The sequence below is a fragment of the Phytophthora ramorum genome (assembly GCF_020800215.1).
Source record: "Phytophthora ramorum isolate Pr-102 chromosome Unknown Phyram_PR-102_s0010, whole genome shotgun sequence".
NCBI classification, from domain to species: domain Eukaryota; phylum Oomycota; class Peronosporomycetes; order Peronosporales; family Peronosporaceae; genus Phytophthora; species Phytophthora ramorum.
Window position 1 is genome coordinate 193390 of NW_027150656.1, and position 17547 is coordinate 210936.

Genomic DNA, 17547 nt, shown 5'->3' on the forward strand with positions numbered 1-17547 from the left:
GCAATTAGCAAGTAGTCACAATTTCTGCCCGACAACGCTACCGGTAGGTGGTGCACTTCTTATCGTTGGAGCGGATCGTGCGGCCACACGACTGGCTGGAACGCGTCGCAGAACTCGTCGAACAGCATGTTCAGCGACGTCTCCAGTGCTGCAGCCTGCGGGTCAGTAGTTGCAGCGGTGGTGCCGCCTCGCCGCTTCCACTTCCGGGCCAGTTCGCGCGTTTTTGCTGCTTGAATCTCGCGCTGCAAGTGGCCGGACCGGCTCGCACTGGCAGCGGCAACAGCTTCTGCATTGACTGTCTGCCGCTGCGATTTGGTCTTCTTTAGCGGTGTTTTCTTCTTCTTTTTGCCCTTGCTGCGCTTTGGCTGTGGTTGCTGCAATTGAACCGACGACTGGAACCGCTCTCGCCACTCGTCGCTCAGGACGTATCCGTATTCGTACTCGTCCTCTCCGTCGTCCTCTCCGTCTTCGTCTTGCGCGTCAACCGTCACAGTCGGTGGCACTTGAGCTGGAATCGGTTGGTCAGCAGGGTAGGGATAATATTGTGCTGCCGGCCATTGCACTAGAGGAAGTGCGGTAGGAGTGAGCCACCGCTGCTCCTGTCGCTGCTGTTGCTCCGCGAAGACTCGCGGCCACGCCTCTGGGAACGGGAATGGCGGCGGGATGAAGGAAGGTCCGTCCATTGTCAACAACGGAACAACCGGTTTTGTACCGGTTTCAATTGTTGGCTCAAAAAGTCGACGCTGGCCAACCAGCAGCTCCATTGCTAATCAAGCTCGTAGCTACGTTCATGCCGCCCCAGAATAAGCGCACCCGCAACGCCGGCAAGGCACCGCTGGACCCGAAGGCCCCTAGCGCAGAGGACCATGAGGTGGAGATGATGGAGGACGACTCGGACAGCGAAAGCGACAGTGAGGACGATCTCACGTTCGCTGCGGCGCCCGCTGGAGCCGATGACGACGAGGACTCGGACGACGACATGGACGGCGGAGAGGCCGCTGCAGCTGCTGGTGGCAACGTGAGCGTTGACTTTCTCTTCTCGGACCCGCGCGAGGCTCATTTCCACAGTGTCAAGCAGTTCCTGCTGGCCTACCTGCCGCCGTCGCAACCCTTCGACGTGTCTGGCCTGGCCAACGCCGTCGTGGGCCAAGTCACGGCCGGTACTATGGTCTGCGTGGAAGGGGAGGACGACGTATACGGCTTCATCACGGCAATGAACCTCAAGAGCTTCGCCAACGAGACCAGCGTGCAGCAGATCTTGCAGTACGTGGCCAAGAAGTGTCCGAGCGCTGACCAGTCCAAGCTGCAGCAGATCCTCAGCACCAAGAACGTCGGACTTGTGCTCAATGAGCGCATGGTGAACCTGCCGTACCAGCTCGTACCAGCGCTACACTCGGCGCTGCACGAAGACATTGAGTGGGCAATCGAGAACGAAGACACGGAGGAGCTGCGCAACAGCTTCAAGATGGACTACTTTTTGATTCTGGCCACCTGCACGGAGGAGAAGAGCGGCGGCGCAAGTGGCGCCAAAAAGGGGAAGAAGACCAAGACGGCGTACGAGCAGACAGCCAAGTTCTTCCACAACTTTGAGGACGAGTTCCTCGAGCAGGAGGCGGAGCTCAGCTTCTCGTTCGACACTCCGTTGACCGAGCGCGAGCGTGTGGACAAGAGCAGCAAGACCACGGTTGTGATGCTGCTCGAGCGCGAAAAGCACAAGGCCGCGTTGGCCAGCATCTCGGCAATGATCAACGTGTAATTAGAATATTTAGCGCTCGCGTCTGACCTTGCCGTGCTCGTGTCTCCTTTATTGACTGCGTGAATGCCTCTCTGCTCGCTCACGCCTGACTATTGATCGCCATCCAGTCTTTTGCGAGGCCAATGCTCGTTCGGAGATGGCGCAGCTCTTCCTCCTCTTCCGGTCTAAGGAACCGCCGGCTTAAGAAAGATGCAGGTGCTCGTCTTTTCACTGTTGCAGAAGCTGCTTGCTCATGCTTGCCCGGGTTGCCAGCATTGTCTACTTCTCGTACATCTCGTGCTTCAAGTGAAATGCCATTTTTCCAGTATGATGGTCCATTTCGAAGCGGTGATAGCGGCGAGACTTGCCATTCGTCAGCAAATGTGTCTTGATCTTCGTGTTTGCGTTGCGAGTGCCTGCGTCTCGGTACGGATTCTCGTTTAGGCTTCGCTGCGGTCCGCTCAGCACGGACTGATGTGGCCAATTCGTTCTTGACACGAATTAGCGAATCAGGTGAAAATGCTGCAAGCTTCTCTTCGAGTGCTTGCAATTTCTGTCGCTGCTTCGAAACTGGAGATACGTGCTTCACCATTGGCGGTACGTGAGAAGAATTGCAGCTGAGTGGGTCATGGCGAAGCGGTCCGCTTTGGTGTCGACGCACTTTTGACTGACTCGCTGAACTGCTGCCGGTTGAGAATGAGCTTGAGTCGAACTGTTCCTCCATCGGTTCGCTATTCATCGTAGCCAAATCCTTCAATAACGCGTGTTGGGTCTGATCTTGGAGCTTTTTGACTGCAGCTAGGACAGTTGCATCGCATTCTTCTTGCCGCTTTTGGATTGAAGCGTACATTTCATCTTCAATTTCGGCTACTTTGCTCAGGTACTGCTGCTGGAAGACCTCCAGTCGCAAAGCGTAGCTCTGTATCAAAACCACGAAGACTGATGAGAAAATACATGGTTACAATTTGAGTGTACTCGCGCTCACCTCTCGGATAAGCCTCACTTGGCTTTCTAATGCGCGCTCTTCTTGCTTCTTTAGAAATTGAACCTCATCCACGGCCTGCTCGAGCATACTCTGAACCTGGCCAGCAGCTAACAAGCACTGGTGTTAGAAATTGATGTAGCATTGACAAGATGGGGAGCCACGTGACGTACTGGAGTCGCGCTGCGCAGAATGCCGCTTCATCTGTTCCCACAGCGAATGCATATGTTGATCAATCGCCGCTTGGAGTGGCCGCGCTGAGTTCACTGGTTTGCATGGTCTTTCCAACGTCCTTTCATCGCTTGTGCTGCTGCTGTTACTTGAGACGCTGTCCCTTGGACGTTGTGACCGTGATCGTTCTGTCGCCAAAACCTTGAGTGGTCTTCGCTCCAGTCCAGATCTTCTACTGCTGGGACTCCGCCGTCGCTGTTGGTTGCTCTCCCTTTTCTTTACCTTCGTCGGGCGATTAAGGAAAATGCGGCGCAACCGCTTGAACTTCTGCTCCGCCTCGCCCTTCCCGCTCAGTCCGAGCTCTAGACCATCACTTGAAGCGTCACTAGCACAGCTACTTTCGACATCACTTTCGCTGCCGAAGCTGCTTTCACTGCTACTAGAGTAGTGTCCAGCGCCTTGCCCACCCCTGTTGTAGCGGCTTCGTGTCATGTTCGTGCCAGCAACTAATGAAGTGCTGACACCGTGTCCTTTCGGCCCAAGAAACTGACGTCACTATGGGATTGGACGTTGAAGTTGAGGGATTCTTCTTGACGACACCTGGTCCCAAGTCTCCCCAGTCCGCTGTTTGCCATGGGTGTTATGGCTAAGTTCTTCACGTTGATGGTGTTTGTGGGTCGGATGGTGGTGAAGCTGCTGCGAATGGGGGCCGCACGCCTCGTTGACATGAGTCGCCATTTACCAGGGGTGTCTCGAATCGACCTACCGAATGGGGAGCAGCAGTTGCTGGGGACCGAAAGTATCGATAACGCAGAGCAAAAGAACCTCGCAGACGATTGGGTGTCCGTGGCGGAAGAAGAGGACAAGTGGGAGACTGGAGGACGAAACCTGCTGGATGAGAACGGCAAAAGAAGCCGCGAAGCCTCAGAGTCGACTACTGAAGACGAGTTGATCGAGTTGAGCGACGGAGAAGAGAGACCCAGTCTAATCGCCGCTCTTCGTCCAGTGAAACACATCCGTCCTGTCTCCATGCCCCACCAAGTCTCCACCGCCAGCACGACCACAACGCTTTTATGAGCGGTGAAACTCAGACAAGAAGGTTGACATCATTGATGTCAAAGGTAACTAAAGCAGATTTTCCACCAATCAATGTCTTCGTAGCTGCTCGTGCCATTGCACCAATCGCCGAGTATGGCGCCGCGTACCGTGCGCCGCTCGCTGCTGGCGTTCTTCCTGGCCGTGATTGTGGCCATCGCGTGCATGCTGGTGCTGGCCATCCAAGTGCCGAGTGTCGCCGCGGCTTCTGCCAGCTCCGGTGACTTCAAACGCTTCGGGATCGGCGAAGCTTTCGACGAGGATGAGGACGAAGAAGACGACGACTGGGATTTCATGGACGACGACGCAATTCTGGGGCTCGCAGGGCACCACACCAATGCAAATACCGCATATCTAGAGGCGCAGAGCGGATTCTGCGTCGATGCCTTGCCGGTCGATCGCGTGGACGACGACTATTGCGACTGCGAAGACGGAAGCGACGAGCCGAACACTTCGGCTTGTTCCCGCGTGCTGTTGAGCTCCAGAAGGATGCCAATTGATCGCAAGTTTGGCTGCAAAGCAGACGACAGGTTGGTGTCGCTGGCTTTCGTGGGCGATGGAGTGTGTGACTGTTGTGACGGCAGCGACGAGAGGGAGGGCGTGTGTGTTGACACGTGTGAGATCCAATGGCAAAAGAGACTGAAGGCGCTCAAGATGAGGCTGGGTGCGGTGCAAAAAGGCATGAGAGTTCGTAAAGGTTACTTGACGGAGGCAGTGGACAAGGTGAAGCAGCTGAATGCCGACTTTGACCGACTTGCAGAAGCGTACCAGGCAGGGCAACGAGCATTTGAGGACTTGCAGCAGCGAGTGCAGCACAACCCGGAGCTGCAGGGACAATTGGAGCAGTCGTACAATGTGCTGCGGACAGTGCAGTATGTCACGTATGTTCAGAGTCGCGTAGTTGATCGGAGCACCTTTTCGGACGCGAGCTGGAAACCAGCGTTCGTCGAGCTTGTGGGTCAGTGCTTCCCGCACACGGTGGACGAGAAGCAGCTGAAAGGTGGGACGCCCAACGTTATCCCGCGCGAATACGTCATGGTGCTGTGTCCGTTCCAGAATGTCTCCCAAACTGAGCCAGGCTACCCGAAGTGGACCAAGGCAGAACGCCAAACCAAGGTCGGGGCTACCGCTGCGGATGACAATGAAGAGGAAGATGTTCCCCGTCCCATTGGTCTGGGTATCTGGAATCAGTGGCTGACCAGCGATGAAGATTCGGCTCGTTTCGCGCGTGTCCAAGAGTACAACCACGGCGAGCCGTGTGCCGATGGGAAGGAGCGTCAGACACGCGTCGAGTTCTCGTGCGGTGTTGCCAACCGCGTCGTCTCCGTCGAAGAGCGCGAAATGTGCGAGTACGAGATTCGCTTCGAGACGCCTGCTGCTTGCGAGGCAGTGGAAGAAGACACATTGGTGGGCGAAATCGCTCAAGTGAAACAATTCCCCAAGGAACTGCAACAGCAAGGCGCAAAGGTAGAGGCAGGTAGTAAACCTGAACGCCACGAAGAACTCTAGCTTGTCAAATGATAGAATAGAACTATGTTCGCGTTGATGTTTTAGTTGTCAGGTCTTTGAGCACGTCACCTCGGCATCAGCGTTCGTAGCAGGCTTTGCTTGCGTGTTTCAGCAGCTTGCTCGTCTTGCTTCTGCTTCAGAATCACTGCCTCCTCTTCCTCGCTGAGCCATCGCTTGCGCTCACCGCGAACAAACTCACCGTATCTCCATCGAGCATCTCCTCCAAGTCTGCCAACGCCATAGCACGCTACGCCCTCGACGAAGCCGTTTGCAAAACGACCACGAAGTCGATATCCGTTCGTGTACAGCAGTTCACCTTCGCCATGCCGCACGTTCTTCACGAACTCACCAACGTAATGCACCACGCCATAAAGCCCCAGCCGACTATCCGCCAACGTGATGGTCGGGACGTCCTTTTCCAGCGTGTTCTTTGTCGTCAGAGTGTCAAACTCTAAAGGAAGGTAAACGCGTTCGCCACGCCCTTGAAGCTGCCCGTGGGCCCACTCACCGCGCCACAATTTCCCATCAGGCGAGCGCAGTGCGCCCTGCCCATGGAAGCGACCACGCAGGACACCACCTTGATACGTCGTTTTCCCGCGCCCACGATGCCAGCAACCAGAGCCCTCCGGAAACTCGAACTCTCCGTTCCATTCCCAGTTCGGCCACTGCTTCTGAGGCTGGTTTGCTGAATCCTCCTGCGTCTTGGATGCAAGCTCCGTTTCAGGCCGTTCTTCGGTGTCAGGCATATACGGTATGAACACGTAGACAATGGTAGCCTCTCCAGTCTGGTGTCCGTTGAAGTACTCCCCATCGTAAACCAGTTTGCCACTTCCTCCACCCTTCTTGGTCTTACCGCGAGGCGTAAAATCGATTGTGCTCGTGTGCACTCCTCGGCCGTGCATCAAGTCGTCAGCCCAGTCGCCTACGTATCGATCTCCATTGGAAAACACTCTGGTGCCTTTACCATGGCGTTTAGAGCGCAGGAATGTGCCTTCGAACGCGCCGCCATCACGGTAGACAATGCGTCCTTCTCCATGAAAATCTCCCTTCTCGAAGTTCCCATCGTACGTATCGCCATTTGCAAACCGCATTGCTCCAGGACCCTTCTGAAGACCACGTTCAAACATCCCCACAGCAGTGCAGCTATCACGCTCAAGCACACCAGTGCCCTGAGGTTCGTCATCCTCCCACGCACCCTCATAACGTCTCCTGTTCGTTCTATTGGCTTCGTCGTTGCCGTATATGCGAACTCCTCGCCCGTGCCGCTTGCCATCGGCAAATTCTCCAACGTAGGAACCATGAATGCCTCCAGGCCCGTACGACACCCGACCAAAGCCATGAAAGTAGTCAAGACGGAAGTCACCACTGTGTGTTGAGCCATTACGAAACCGCAGCTCACCGCGCCCATGGCGCAGACCGCGAACGAACTCCCCGTCGTACACATCCCCCGATGCTGCATAGACGCACACACCTCGGCCGTCATAAAGCCCCTGCTTCAGCTCGCCATCGTACTGATCCCCGCTACGAGTCTGCCACGTGCCGCGGCCATGCTTGAGTCCACGCAAGAATTCGCCTTCGTACTTCTCTCCACGCAGCCACTGCTTGGTCAACGGGTGCTGCGTCTTGGGCACACGAAGCACGCCAAAGCCTTCGAACAGGCCGTTTGCGAACTCCCCTGTGTAGCTGCCACCTGCACCAAAGGTGAGCACACCTTGGCCGTGTCGCTTGCCATCCACCCACTCGCCGTCGTACACGTCACCGGTTGAGTACTTCAATCGACCGCGCCGGTGGATGGATCCATCATCGCCGAGTCGCCAGGAACCAACGCTGTAGATCGCGCTTCCTGTCGCTTTGGCTGCAGGTTTGCCTTCGCTCATGCTCTCCAGCGCAACCGACCCCAGGCTGCAAGCGCACAAAGCAAAATAGATCCAAGCTGCGGCCCCCCACAGCACCTGCCAACACACAACGTCTAAACACACTTGACCCGCAGTCCGCGGGTCCATTTGATTCTTGCTTACCCCCCTAAAACATGCACAACGATGTTTGGACACATTTCCGCCAGCTCCCTCATTTCAACAATTTGCTGCCTTAGATGCCGCCCTTCTGGATGGGCGCCACGGGGAGCGAACCAGGCTTGCGCGTCCCCAGGCGCTTCTTCACCTTGCTGGCAGCCACCTCCGGGTCCGGGCGCAGCGAGAAAACTGCGCGCGAGCTCTTGAGGTACTTGTTGCGCCCGTTGTCCTCGCGGATGAGGCTTTCGAGCACAACGTGAGGCGACACCTGTCGTCGGGATGCGCGGCGCTGCGTCTTTAGTCGTGTCAAGTAGCGTCTTGTGCTCGGCTGCTTACGCTGGAGACGGCTGCCTGCTTCATCTTCTCCGGCCAGTCCATCGCTGGCCATGCTACTGATCGAGCTGTGGTGGCGCGAGAGCTTGCTCTGAGGAGCTCCGCGCGCTGCCGGAGTCTTGGTATCCACACCCTGCTGCCAAGCCTTGCCACACGACTCGTGGAAGGTTTGACCCGACGTAACGAGCACCATGGACGTGTGCAAATGCCACTTCTCCGTGCCAGGAGCGCCAGATTGACCCATACCAAAAGGAGGCTTGGACAACGTGACGTGACAGTAGCCGCACACATTCGACGGTGGGGCGTAGCAGCGAGACTTGGCTCGCTTCAGCGTCGTAATCTGGTCGAACAGATCCACACTGATGAGCGCGTTCGCTGTCTGGTAAATGTTCTGCTCGTAGATGTACGTGTCCAGCATACCGAATATAGTGGGCCGGAAGTCACCAAAAGCACCACGACCATGCTCGTTTGTGATCTTGAAAAGGATCGACTTCAGCGACACTGAGGAAGCCATGCGTTCAAGAATGAAACGAATCATTTCGTTCAACGCCACCTGGAAGGCAGTCATAGCACCATGTCCACTGTTACCGCCACTGCTGTGAGTCCGAGTGACAGGAACGTTGCGAGATGAGGTCTTGGAGCTGAGGCTACGCTTCACAGAGTTCTGGATACGCAGCAGCTTGTCCAGCAGCGTGAACCAAAGCTTTTCTGCTTGCTCATCTCGGTTACGCAGCGAGTTACGCTGACACATGGTCAAGGCCACTTCCAGCGTCTTCGTTGCGTCCTTGCCCTCCTGAACGCTGTCAATGATGCGGTCAGACGATTGGTGTCTTGACGTCGAAGTCAACCCACTAGATCCACCAGCGCCACCAGTGCCACCACCAGTGCTTACTAGCATGTCCGAAGCTCCTGTCGACGACGAAGACACAGCGGAGACGTTGTATCCACGTAGTGCCGGCTTGAGAATCTTGAGCTTTTGCTCCAGACTTTGCAGGATAAGCGTAAGAGCACCGGTGACATCGCCTGTGCGTTCGAGCAGATAGGCTTCAGCGTCTGTGATTGCGAACTCCTTGCAGAGCCGCAGGCACGCATCCACCTTGTAGCTGTCGTGGGATTCAAGGTACGGGAACACACCGGCGGGTTCGAACTCGCACAGAAGGCGAACGAAACGCTCCTGGACAGCGGGGTCGTCGGCGATACGCAACTTCGAACGATCCAGCAGGTCTTTCACGACATCGGCCTCGTCGCTTGGGCTGCCGCCGCTCGTGGTCGATGAGGCCATAAGCACCTGCTTGAGGTAAAGGAACTCGAGCTCCGCACCCTCCTTGCCCATTGACAGGAATTTTTGGATTATCTTGTTGTTCAAGTTCGGGAACTGGCCCAGAATCAACGTCACGAACGCGTAGCCGTCCGTCTTCATCAGAGCCGGTGCATGGGCAAGCACAGCCTCTTCAATGGTCTTCCGGCGGCGACGGGTAGGCTCAGCTCCATTACTGTCGCGCATCTCCATCTCTTCACCATCCACTGCCTTGTCGGTCTCCACGCGGATGTAGCTGAAAGCATTCACCTGGTACTCGTGGTCTTCATCAGCCAGATACGAGGCAATCGCCTGAGTAAAGTCACCCTTATCCTTGTATAACAACACAGCTGCGCGGTTCATCTTCTCTCGGATGACACTCGCCAACAAAGCCTCGTGGTTGTACGTGGCTTTGCTCAGCTTTGTCAGTAGTCGCACAAGCATAGCTTCACGTCCAGCCTTGTCGAAGCCCTCCTCCTGAGAGGTAGCAGGCGTGACTGCAGATGAGCCCTTCGAAAGAAGTGACGCAGGACCAAGCGCCAGGAAGTTCATCAGCGAATCCATCATAGATTCGCCACTGTTAGCGGAGCCGGCGTCACCAATGGCCTCGGCACGTGCATCAGCGTATTCCTGTGGTTCGATGGAGCCGCCACTGAGAAGACGAGCCTCAAACATAAAGAAGTGTGCGTGCTCCACAGAGCTGAAGGGGCTCTTCGGGCCGAAGATTACCTCGGCAAGCGAAAGCACAATCGACAGACGGCTAGGGCACTTGGTCATTTCAGCATTGCGAGCCGAGTCGTATCGGCTCGTTGGACGGCCCGAACCGTCCTTCTTTTCGCCTTCAAACTCAACGCTGGGTGTGTCAAACATACGTCCCATGATGTTGAACAGCTCACGTGCGTCAAGATCAATAAGCGTCTCGAGTCGCGGGTATGGTCGCGGGTTTGATGACCCCGCCACTGCCTGTTCGAACAAATGGTAGCAGATCTGCGAGCGCACCTTTCCTAGCTTTTGGGCCGAGATCGGTTCATGCTTCGGGAACGAGCGACCGCTCAACGCGTACGAAATGTACAACAGCAGTTTGTACCCATACAACCGTCGGCGTCGAGGACCACTGAGCGCTTCCTCTTCAGCTTTTTCGCGTGCTGACAACCCAGCAGGCTTCGCAATTGAGACCTTTGAGCCAGCCGTGCGGGTAGTACCCCCGAACGCAGATGCCAAACTGCTCACTTTGCTACCAGAAGGTGCACGAGTAGCTCGAGGAGCCGGCTCTGGTGCAGGCTTTGACTTCGACGCCTTTGCGTCGGAGCAGGCTTCCAGCAACACATCGATAGGTGTCGTGTAATCATCCATTCCTTCGTTGTAAATGTAGATGAGAGCTGAGTATAGTTCGTGGTCGTGACAAAGCTTGAGGATGGTATCCAGGTCCAGCTCTGCCACATTCAGGTGGAGCAAACACTGCTCCACTTGGGCAAGCTTGCCCTGATCACTAAAGTGCTTGACGAACTCTTCCATGGCCACCGGCGACAGGTTACGCAGCTTCTCGGATAGAATATATGGTTCCAGCAACTCCACGAATACACTGAGCTTGTTGGCATCCTTGAATCGCGTGTAGATCTCTCCAAAGAGAAGGTCTGTTCGACCGATGAGAGCACAGTACTCAATGCAAACACCAGCCAGCATCTGGTAGTGGCTCTTCGCCAAGTCGAGCTTCATTCCGATCTTGTTCAGGCTCAGCTCGCCTCCAGCGGCAGCTGTAGAACCCGGCGCGTTAGCGATGGCAAGACGGACGTATTCCATCAGCAGATCTGCTACGCGCTCAGCCACACTAATAGGCACGAAGTTCTTCGTCACCTCACCGCTACGTGCTTTTTGGAGTGTCTCCTCTAGCTTTTTGGCAATGTCAGGCGGGTATGGCACCTCACCACAGACCCAACGCACCTCGTCCGCACTCTCTTCATGCCGAAACACATCCTCTTTCTCGCCAGTACGCTGGTTAGTCTGGCACATATGTAAGATATCAACAAGGCACTGATCATTCTGCTTGTCACGGAAGAACACAGGCGGGAATCGATCTCTGGCCGCACGGTCCGCCGCAGCGATCTTAAGTCCCTCGTAGTGATCCAGCGCAAGTGCGAGAGCCTCCAGCCACTCGCCATCATCCACCAGCAAATCGATGCGCTGGGTCCACGGCAGCACACGAGCTGTCTGCAATTCCTTAAGACCCAGCAGGTACAAAATGTTGTAACAACCACGGAAACTGTTTGAGAAACTGCGAGCGTTCTTGCCACGATAAGACGCAAACACCAACTCCAGGGACGAAACGTCCACGATTTCCAGCTCCTGGCGAGACATCACATCGTACACACAGATTTCATCGTGCGAGTTGAGATACACCACCACTTGGTCGCCTAGCCACTGCACAGCCATAACAGCGCTCGAGGACTCGATTTGGTCGTGCTCGTCGAAAGTAGGGAAGCCATGGCGCCCATGCGAGTGGTTCTTGCCACCCGGGAAAACCACCTCCAAGAACTGAACGCGGTTACCCCAGCCACGAGCAAGCACTGGCGCTAGAGCACGTGAGCTTCCTGGAAATGAAATCCACGCGAAGGCCAGCGACGGGAGCACCGGGTCATCCGGCGCAATGTCATCAGGTCGCGCCCAGCGGTAGATCACACGGACCTCTGGTTCGATGGCAATGATAAACGTAACGGTTTCGGTGCTCAGTGCAGCGAGACAATACTGATCCGTGAGGTATGAGATCTTGGCATTTCCCGCAGACTGTGGAAGCACCGAAATGGACAAGATCTTCCCCGCGGAGCCGTCATACAGCGGATCCACATCCACAACGTACACCATGCCCATCATTTTGGAGAAATTCAGCTTGTTCACAAGCCCATTGGTGTCCACCGAGACGAGCACGGGCTTCTGGTCCTTGAGGAAGCGCAGACTCACAACAGGGTTCTCGTGTGCATCCGACACGGCCTTGAGGGACGTACCCTTAATCATATCCCAGAGCACAATGCGTCCGCTCTGGTAGCCGCACACCAAATAGTCACTGCCTGGCGACACGTCCACAGCCGTAACGGGTCCATCTCCGTCTGCGTCGTTCGTGTTCCCCAGCACCTGTCGGATATTCTGGAAGTGGTCGAAGATGATCACGAGCCCCTTGGACGTTCCAATTGCAATGAACTTAGAGTGGATCGCCACCACCGTGGGGGACCCGGGGCCGTACTCCTTGAACTCAATGTTCTTCCTTAGCTGGCGACTAATAGCCTCCATAGGCTCCACCTTGACCACGCCCGTGGACTTCTTCTCCGTAGCCACAGCCACAGCAGTGGCACCCGCGCCCTCTGCGATTTGCTTCTTCCGTTGGTTCTTCTTCATGGCCACGAGTCCCTCTCGTCGGGATTTGAGGGCTTTGGACCGCGCGTGGGCGCGCAGTCGACGCTTCACCTGCAGCGGGGAGATGAGCTCCACGCCCACGCAGCTCAGCAGCTGCTTCTCCCGAGCCTCTGCGATCTCCAGCGACGAGCGGAAGTGCGTCTCCGTCTTGGACGCGGCTACAGGCGCCGCCTTGGGCGCGGGGACCACGTCCATGCCCGGGCCTGGCTCGATGCTCAATGTGAAGGTCGCGGGCGAGAAGAAGAGCTCGTCTCCGTCTTGCGCGCCGCCGCCCTGGGCCTGCGTGCCCTTCGTGGCCTGTTCCTCCTCACGTAGGATCTCCTCTAGCGTGATGGCGGACAGATCCAGCTCCCCCAGGTCTTCATCATCGCTCTCGAGTAGCAAACTCTCCACGCCGCTCATGACCTACGTTGCAGATTGGCGCGTGGAAGGTACCAGAAGACGCGCGGAAGAGTGGGGATCCTGATGCGCCGTGTTGATGCGCTGTACGTAACGTGCCCGAGCAGATAGAGCCGTCCTCGCGCAACGATCGCCGCAGCTTTTTGACCTTTGCGAGCCAAGTTCTCTTTGAGGGAAGTCCCCCTGACAGCAACACTCTTCTAGAGGGATATGAGCTGATCTGTTCTTGTAGAGGGAATACATAGCGTGGAATACATAATGTAGCCATCATACTAGAAAAGTGTAGTGGCTCGTTGCACTTTGCACTTGGTATTTGACCATCTTCGGTCTCAGACTTCGTTCTTTACGGCTGGCCACTTCTCACGACCGTCGGCGCTTCCGACTCTCATACTTCTGGTCGAACTTTCGTCGTAGGTTGTGCGGGAGGTTGTCGGCGGGTTCCCACGTGAGCTCGTCGTAGCCAACCCACTTGACCTTGTACTGGTGCGTCTTGAGCTTCGTGGAGGGCTCGCGCTTGCTGCGGCGATCAACAATTTCCTCCACCGTGTACACGTCTTCCCGCACCGGCTGGCCCTCGAACTCGTCGATCATGTCCTTCGAGATGTTGGCGGCCGGCTCCCACGTGGTCTCATCGTACCCTTCCCACTTGACTTCGTACAAGTCCGGGTCGCCGTAGCTCTCGCCCGTCTTCTTCCGGATGATAGTCTCCACCTCGTACACGTCCGGGTCGTCCGTGTCGAACATGTCATTGGGCTCTTCGTCATCCTCGTCCGAGGACAGCACGACCTCCTTGGGCGGCAGGTTCCCCGACGACTTCTTGCGCTTCTTCGCTCTGCTGTCGTCCGACTCGCTGGACGAAGACGACGATTCATCACTGGAGCTGCTCGATTCCTCAATTGACAGGACGTCGTCGTCGCTGTCGAGCTTCACATGACGTTTGCGGCCTGCTGCCCTGGTCCTGCTGTTCTTCTTCTCCTTACCTGCGCTCTTCTTCTTGGGTTTGGCCTTGTCCTTGCCCTTGCCTCGACCGCTCTCCTTGTCCCTGGCTGCGTGCTTCTCCTTCCTGCGCTGGCGTTTCTTGCGCTTCTTGTCGTCGCTCTCGGCTATGCTCTCGCTTGTGCGCTGCGCGTGCTTCTCCTCCTGCAGCTGCCGCTCGCGCTCCTTGCGCTCGCGCTTGGCCGTCACTCGTAGCGAGTCCATGCTGATCTCCGCCGTCAGCGGCTGGTCCTCCGCCGGCTCGTACGCGCGCATCCAATCGCGGAGTAGCGCCAGCTTGCGCGAGTCCGGCTCCACGTGCTCCAGCAGCGGCACGGTGCGCATGGCTGCTAGCGAGAACTGGTCTTTGGCCGTGTTGTACAGCCCCAGCGACTCGGGCAGGTCCGGGCACATGGTCACCAGCGCGCGGTCCATCAGGATGGACGACTCATCCAGAGACATCCTCGTTGCTGCAATCGCTTCCTGCTTTGAGATACTGTAATAAAACCTCGGACCAAAACTTCGGACCAAAAATGCTGAAAATTGATCCGACCAAAACGTCAAAGTTTGAGCACACGACCCAATTTCGCCTGGCGGAGATGCCGCCGTGGACGCTCAAGCGGCTGGAGCGCGCCGTGGAGACCTTCTCGGCGCAACTGCAGTGCGCTATCTGCCTGTGTGCGTACGACAACCCCGTGTCGCTGCCGTGCAACCACTGCTTCTGCGAGGAGTGCATCCACCGTGCGTTGGAGCTCAAGACGCTGTGCCCCATCTGCAAGGCGCCGGCCAAGAAGCGACGGCTGCGCTACGATACGACAGTGCAGGAGCTACTATGCGCCACGGAGATGCTCTGCGCTGCGCCCGAGGATGCTGCAGCGGAAAAGCAGCCGCAGTCAATCGAGATGAAGACGACCAAGCAGACGACGGAGAAGCAGGTGACGACAGCCCCGAGCGACGTTAAAATTGCAGCAGCCAAGCCTGTTAAAGTTGCTGCTACTACGCCCGAGAGGAGGTCACCTCCGCGACGGAGAGCGCAGACGAAAAACTCCCCAGGATCGCAGACGCAGACGCTGATGGACGCTTGGATCACTGGCGGCAGCACGTCGCTTCGGCCTCAATTGGTCAAGATGAAGACGGAGAAGCAAACGACGCCAGTGAGGAGAGCGTCGCCGCGTCGACGGGACTTGTACTCCGAGATGGCGTCGCCCATGTCCCCAGCGCTGTTTGAGATTTCAGCGCCGAGAGCAGCGAAGACGCAAGTGGCAGAAGCGATTGCAGGTTCTAGTGCGGAGAGACTTCATTGTGAGGATACAATGACGCAGATTGACAATGTGGATGAGCAGCGGTGGTCGGGTGCGGATGCAGCAGGAGCGGATGAAACACAACTGGAGGCTAAGGCATTATCTCCACAGTGTACCTTGGAAATTACGGCTCCGAACGCAGACGTGGATGAAACACAACTGGAAGTGGTAAAAGCCAAGCAGCAGCACACATTATCTCCGCGACGTCAGCAATCAGATATAATCACAGATGAAGCCATGGATGAAGCATCAACACCGGTAGAAGAACCGATGCAACAGGCTATAACTCCACGGCGGCGGCGGTCTTCAAGAAATGCAATCCTTATAGACGAAATTGAATCCGAAATGCAGCCAGAAGAGGTGCAGCGAGCATCATCTTCACCGCACCGGCGGCGGTCTTCCCGAAATCCACTTGTTTCAGATAAAGCCGCAGGCGAAACACAACTGCAAGACTTGCAGCAACAAACTGTATCTACAAGACGGCGGCGGTCTACTACCGATGCAGCCACAGATGAAGCGCGGGTGGAAGCTGTAGAGCCGAAGCCACGGACACTGACATTGCGAGAACGTCGACGGTCAGCTACAGTTGACATTTCTGATGGATTTCAGCAAAATCGAACGGAGCAGCAAGCTCTGGAGCCACGGCGGCGGAAGTCAGCTACAGATGCAGCCCAAGAGAAAACTCATGTGGTACAAGCGCAATCACAACACCAGGCGACGCTGCGTTCACAATCAGCTACAGTTGAAGTCGCCAAAGAACCACAGATGGGGGCTATTGAAGCGAAGCAGCAGCTGACACCGCTCAAAAGGCGACGATCTGAAACAAACGGATTCGACGACACTGCGCAAACGGGGGCATCTGAGCGAACATATCAATCCAATGGAAAAATAGCTCCTACCAACGGACTAGCGGCAAACCCATCCTCGGTTTTTGATGGCCAAACGCAGCTTCCGCTTGAAATCGAAACTTTCCAAGTCGGCGCCTTGGTGGACGTAATTGAGCGGCAGTGGAGTGGAATCAATAAACGTGGGGGCGCGGCGCGTATCATCACGGTTCACGGAGACGGCTTTTACGGCGTTAAGTTTCTGATTGGCACTGGAATGGATAGACGCGTGCCCGGGGCTTTTATTCGCAGACCTGCCGAGGATATAGCCTCGGACTCGACCCCAAGCCATTCTGCAAGAAAGCGCCAACGTCGACGACCATCTGAGATCATGGCTTCGCCGAATGCTGGAGCTCCGAAAACAAGGCCCTCGCCCCATTCGGAAAACAAGGTCAAGCCTAAAACGAAGGCGTTGACAACGCATTCAGGCATGGTGTTCCTGTGCTCAGGATTTAAGGAAAACCGAATGCAACAGATAGACGAATGGGCCGAGCTGCTTGGTGCTGAAGTTGTCCAGTACTGGTCCAACCACGTGACACATTTGATTGTGAAATGTGTTAGCGCCGAAGAAGTCAAGGATGAGGAGCGTTCGATGGATGAATCGGATTCAAAGTCTCCTCCCCAGGCGCGTAAGGATGGTAAGCGGAAATTGTTCAGTGACCCGAAGCCCGGCAGATGGGTCAAGATCCGGTCCTTGAAGTATCTGAAGGCATTGGTTGCCGGTCGGTGGATCGTGAGCGATGAGTGGCTTCAAGGTACGGCAATCATGGTTCTGTATAAGGTCATTATTTACGATACTGACGGCGTCACTATGGGCGGGGTGTCACCTTCTTTATTATGCGTCTACCTTCCAGTTTGCGCAGACCATGGCGGCTATGTGAGTGAAGTAAATTATGAAGCCGATGGTCACTGGAAGGGAAGAAGGATCCATGACGCAGTCAAACGGTCACGGGCAACACGTGACAAGTTGCTCCAGCTGACTTCTCTAAACGTACGATCTCATCTTGAATCGTTGTTGCTCAGCCGCGGCACTGCATGCACACTAACTCGTGCTTATAATGTTTTTTGTACGCGCCAACACAGGTCGATCGCTCGAACGTTGGTACGATGCTGTTTGCAGATTTCTGTTTCCACTTGATCGGGGAGTTTCTTCCACCTATGCCACCGGTCACGGAGCTAAACTCGTTGATCTGCATGGGGGGTGGAAAGTTGATTCCATTCATGGATGACATTCCCGACGAAATGCACAAGCGCGAAAACCGTACACGGAAGCTCATCATTGTCTCCGACAAGCTCAATCCGAACGCATTGCGCCAGCAAACAAGGCATCTGAAAGCGAAGTCGCAGGTGAAAGCGGTGTCTGCAGCGATCATTGTGAATTATCTTTGGGTGATCAACAGCATCAGCGAGGCGAAACTGCGTGAGCTTCCCTGAATGCTGCCCTGAAGT

General features: G+C 56.0%; 9 protein-coding genes across 9 annotated transcripts; 4 read left to right on the top strand and 5 right to left on the bottom strand.

Moving 5' to 3' along the window:
* Positions 1 to 59: 59 nt before the first annotated feature.
* Positions 60 to 683, bottom strand: KRP23_10444 (uncharacterized protein; the record flags this gene model as incomplete). Its single annotated transcript, XM_067880896.1, has 1 exon — positions 60 to 683. One exon carries the CDS (start codon positions 681 to 683, stop codon positions 60 to 62), a length of 624 nt encoding a protein of 207 aa, XP_067741192.1.
* A 107-nt stretch (positions 684 to 790) lies between these two features.
* Positions 791 to 1756, top strand: KRP23_10445 (Protein bcp1; the record flags this gene model as incomplete). Its single annotated transcript, XM_067880897.1, has 1 exon — positions 791 to 1756. The coding sequence occupies one exon, from the start codon at positions 791 to 793 to the stop codon at positions 1754 to 1756; it is 966 nt and encodes a 321-aa protein (XP_067741193.1).
* A 258-nt stretch (positions 1757 to 2014) lies between these two features.
* KRP23_10446 (uncharacterized protein) lies at positions 2015 to 2942 on the bottom strand (the record flags this gene model as incomplete). Its single annotated transcript, XM_067880898.1, has 4 exons — positions 2015 to 2206; positions 2397 to 2654; positions 2721 to 2827; positions 2891 to 2942. 4 exons carry the CDS (start codon positions 2940 to 2942, stop codon positions 2015 to 2017), a joined length of 609 nt encoding a protein of 202 aa, XP_067741194.1.
* A 579-nt stretch (positions 2943 to 3521) lies between these two features.
* On the top strand, positions 3522 to 3965 carry KRP23_10447 (uncharacterized protein; the record flags this gene model as incomplete). Its single annotated transcript, XM_067880900.1, has 1 exon — positions 3522 to 3965. One exon carries the CDS (start codon positions 3522 to 3524, stop codon positions 3963 to 3965), a length of 444 nt encoding a protein of 147 aa, XP_067741195.1.
* Positions 3966 to 4079: 114 nt separating this feature from the next.
* KRP23_10448 (Glucosidase 2 subunit beta) lies at positions 4080 to 5492 on the top strand (the record flags this gene model as incomplete). Its single annotated transcript, XM_067880901.1, has 1 exon — positions 4080 to 5492. One exon carries the CDS (start codon positions 4080 to 4082, stop codon positions 5490 to 5492), a length of 1413 nt encoding a protein of 470 aa, XP_067741196.1.
* A 65-nt stretch (positions 5493 to 5557) lies between these two features.
* On the bottom strand, positions 5558 to 7369 carry KRP23_10449 (Radial spoke head 10-like protein B; the record flags this gene model as incomplete). Its single annotated transcript, XM_067880902.1, has 1 exon — positions 5558 to 7369. The coding sequence occupies one exon, from the start codon at positions 7367 to 7369 to the stop codon at positions 5558 to 5560; it is 1812 nt and encodes a 603-aa protein (XP_067741197.1).
* Positions 7370 to 7580: 211 nt separating this feature from the next.
* Positions 7581 to 12941, bottom strand: KRP23_10450 (Vacuolar protein sorting-associated protein 8-like protein; the record flags this gene model as incomplete). Its single annotated transcript, XM_067880903.1, has 1 exon — positions 7581 to 12941. One exon carries the CDS (start codon positions 12939 to 12941, stop codon positions 7581 to 7583), a length of 5361 nt encoding a protein of 1786 aa, XP_067741198.1.
* A 357-nt stretch (positions 12942 to 13298) lies between these two features.
* On the bottom strand, positions 13299 to 14375 carry KRP23_10451 (uncharacterized protein; the record flags this gene model as incomplete). The annotated part of the gene is made up of 1 exon (XM_067880904.1): positions 13299 to 14375. One exon carries the CDS (start codon positions 14373 to 14375, stop codon positions 13299 to 13301), a length of 1077 nt encoding a protein of 358 aa, XP_067741199.1.
* Positions 14376 to 14446: 71 nt separating this feature from the next.
* Positions 14447 to 17532, top strand: KRP23_10452 (Protein BREAST CANCER SUSCEPTIBILITY 1-like protein; the record flags this gene model as incomplete). The annotated part of the gene is made up of 3 exons (XM_067880905.1): positions 14447 to 16853; positions 16953 to 17089; positions 17182 to 17532. The coding sequence occupies 3 exons, from the start codon at positions 14447 to 14449 to the stop codon at positions 17530 to 17532; spliced, it is 2895 nt and encodes a 964-aa protein (XP_067741200.1).
* Positions 17533 to 17547: the final 15 nt, after the last annotated feature.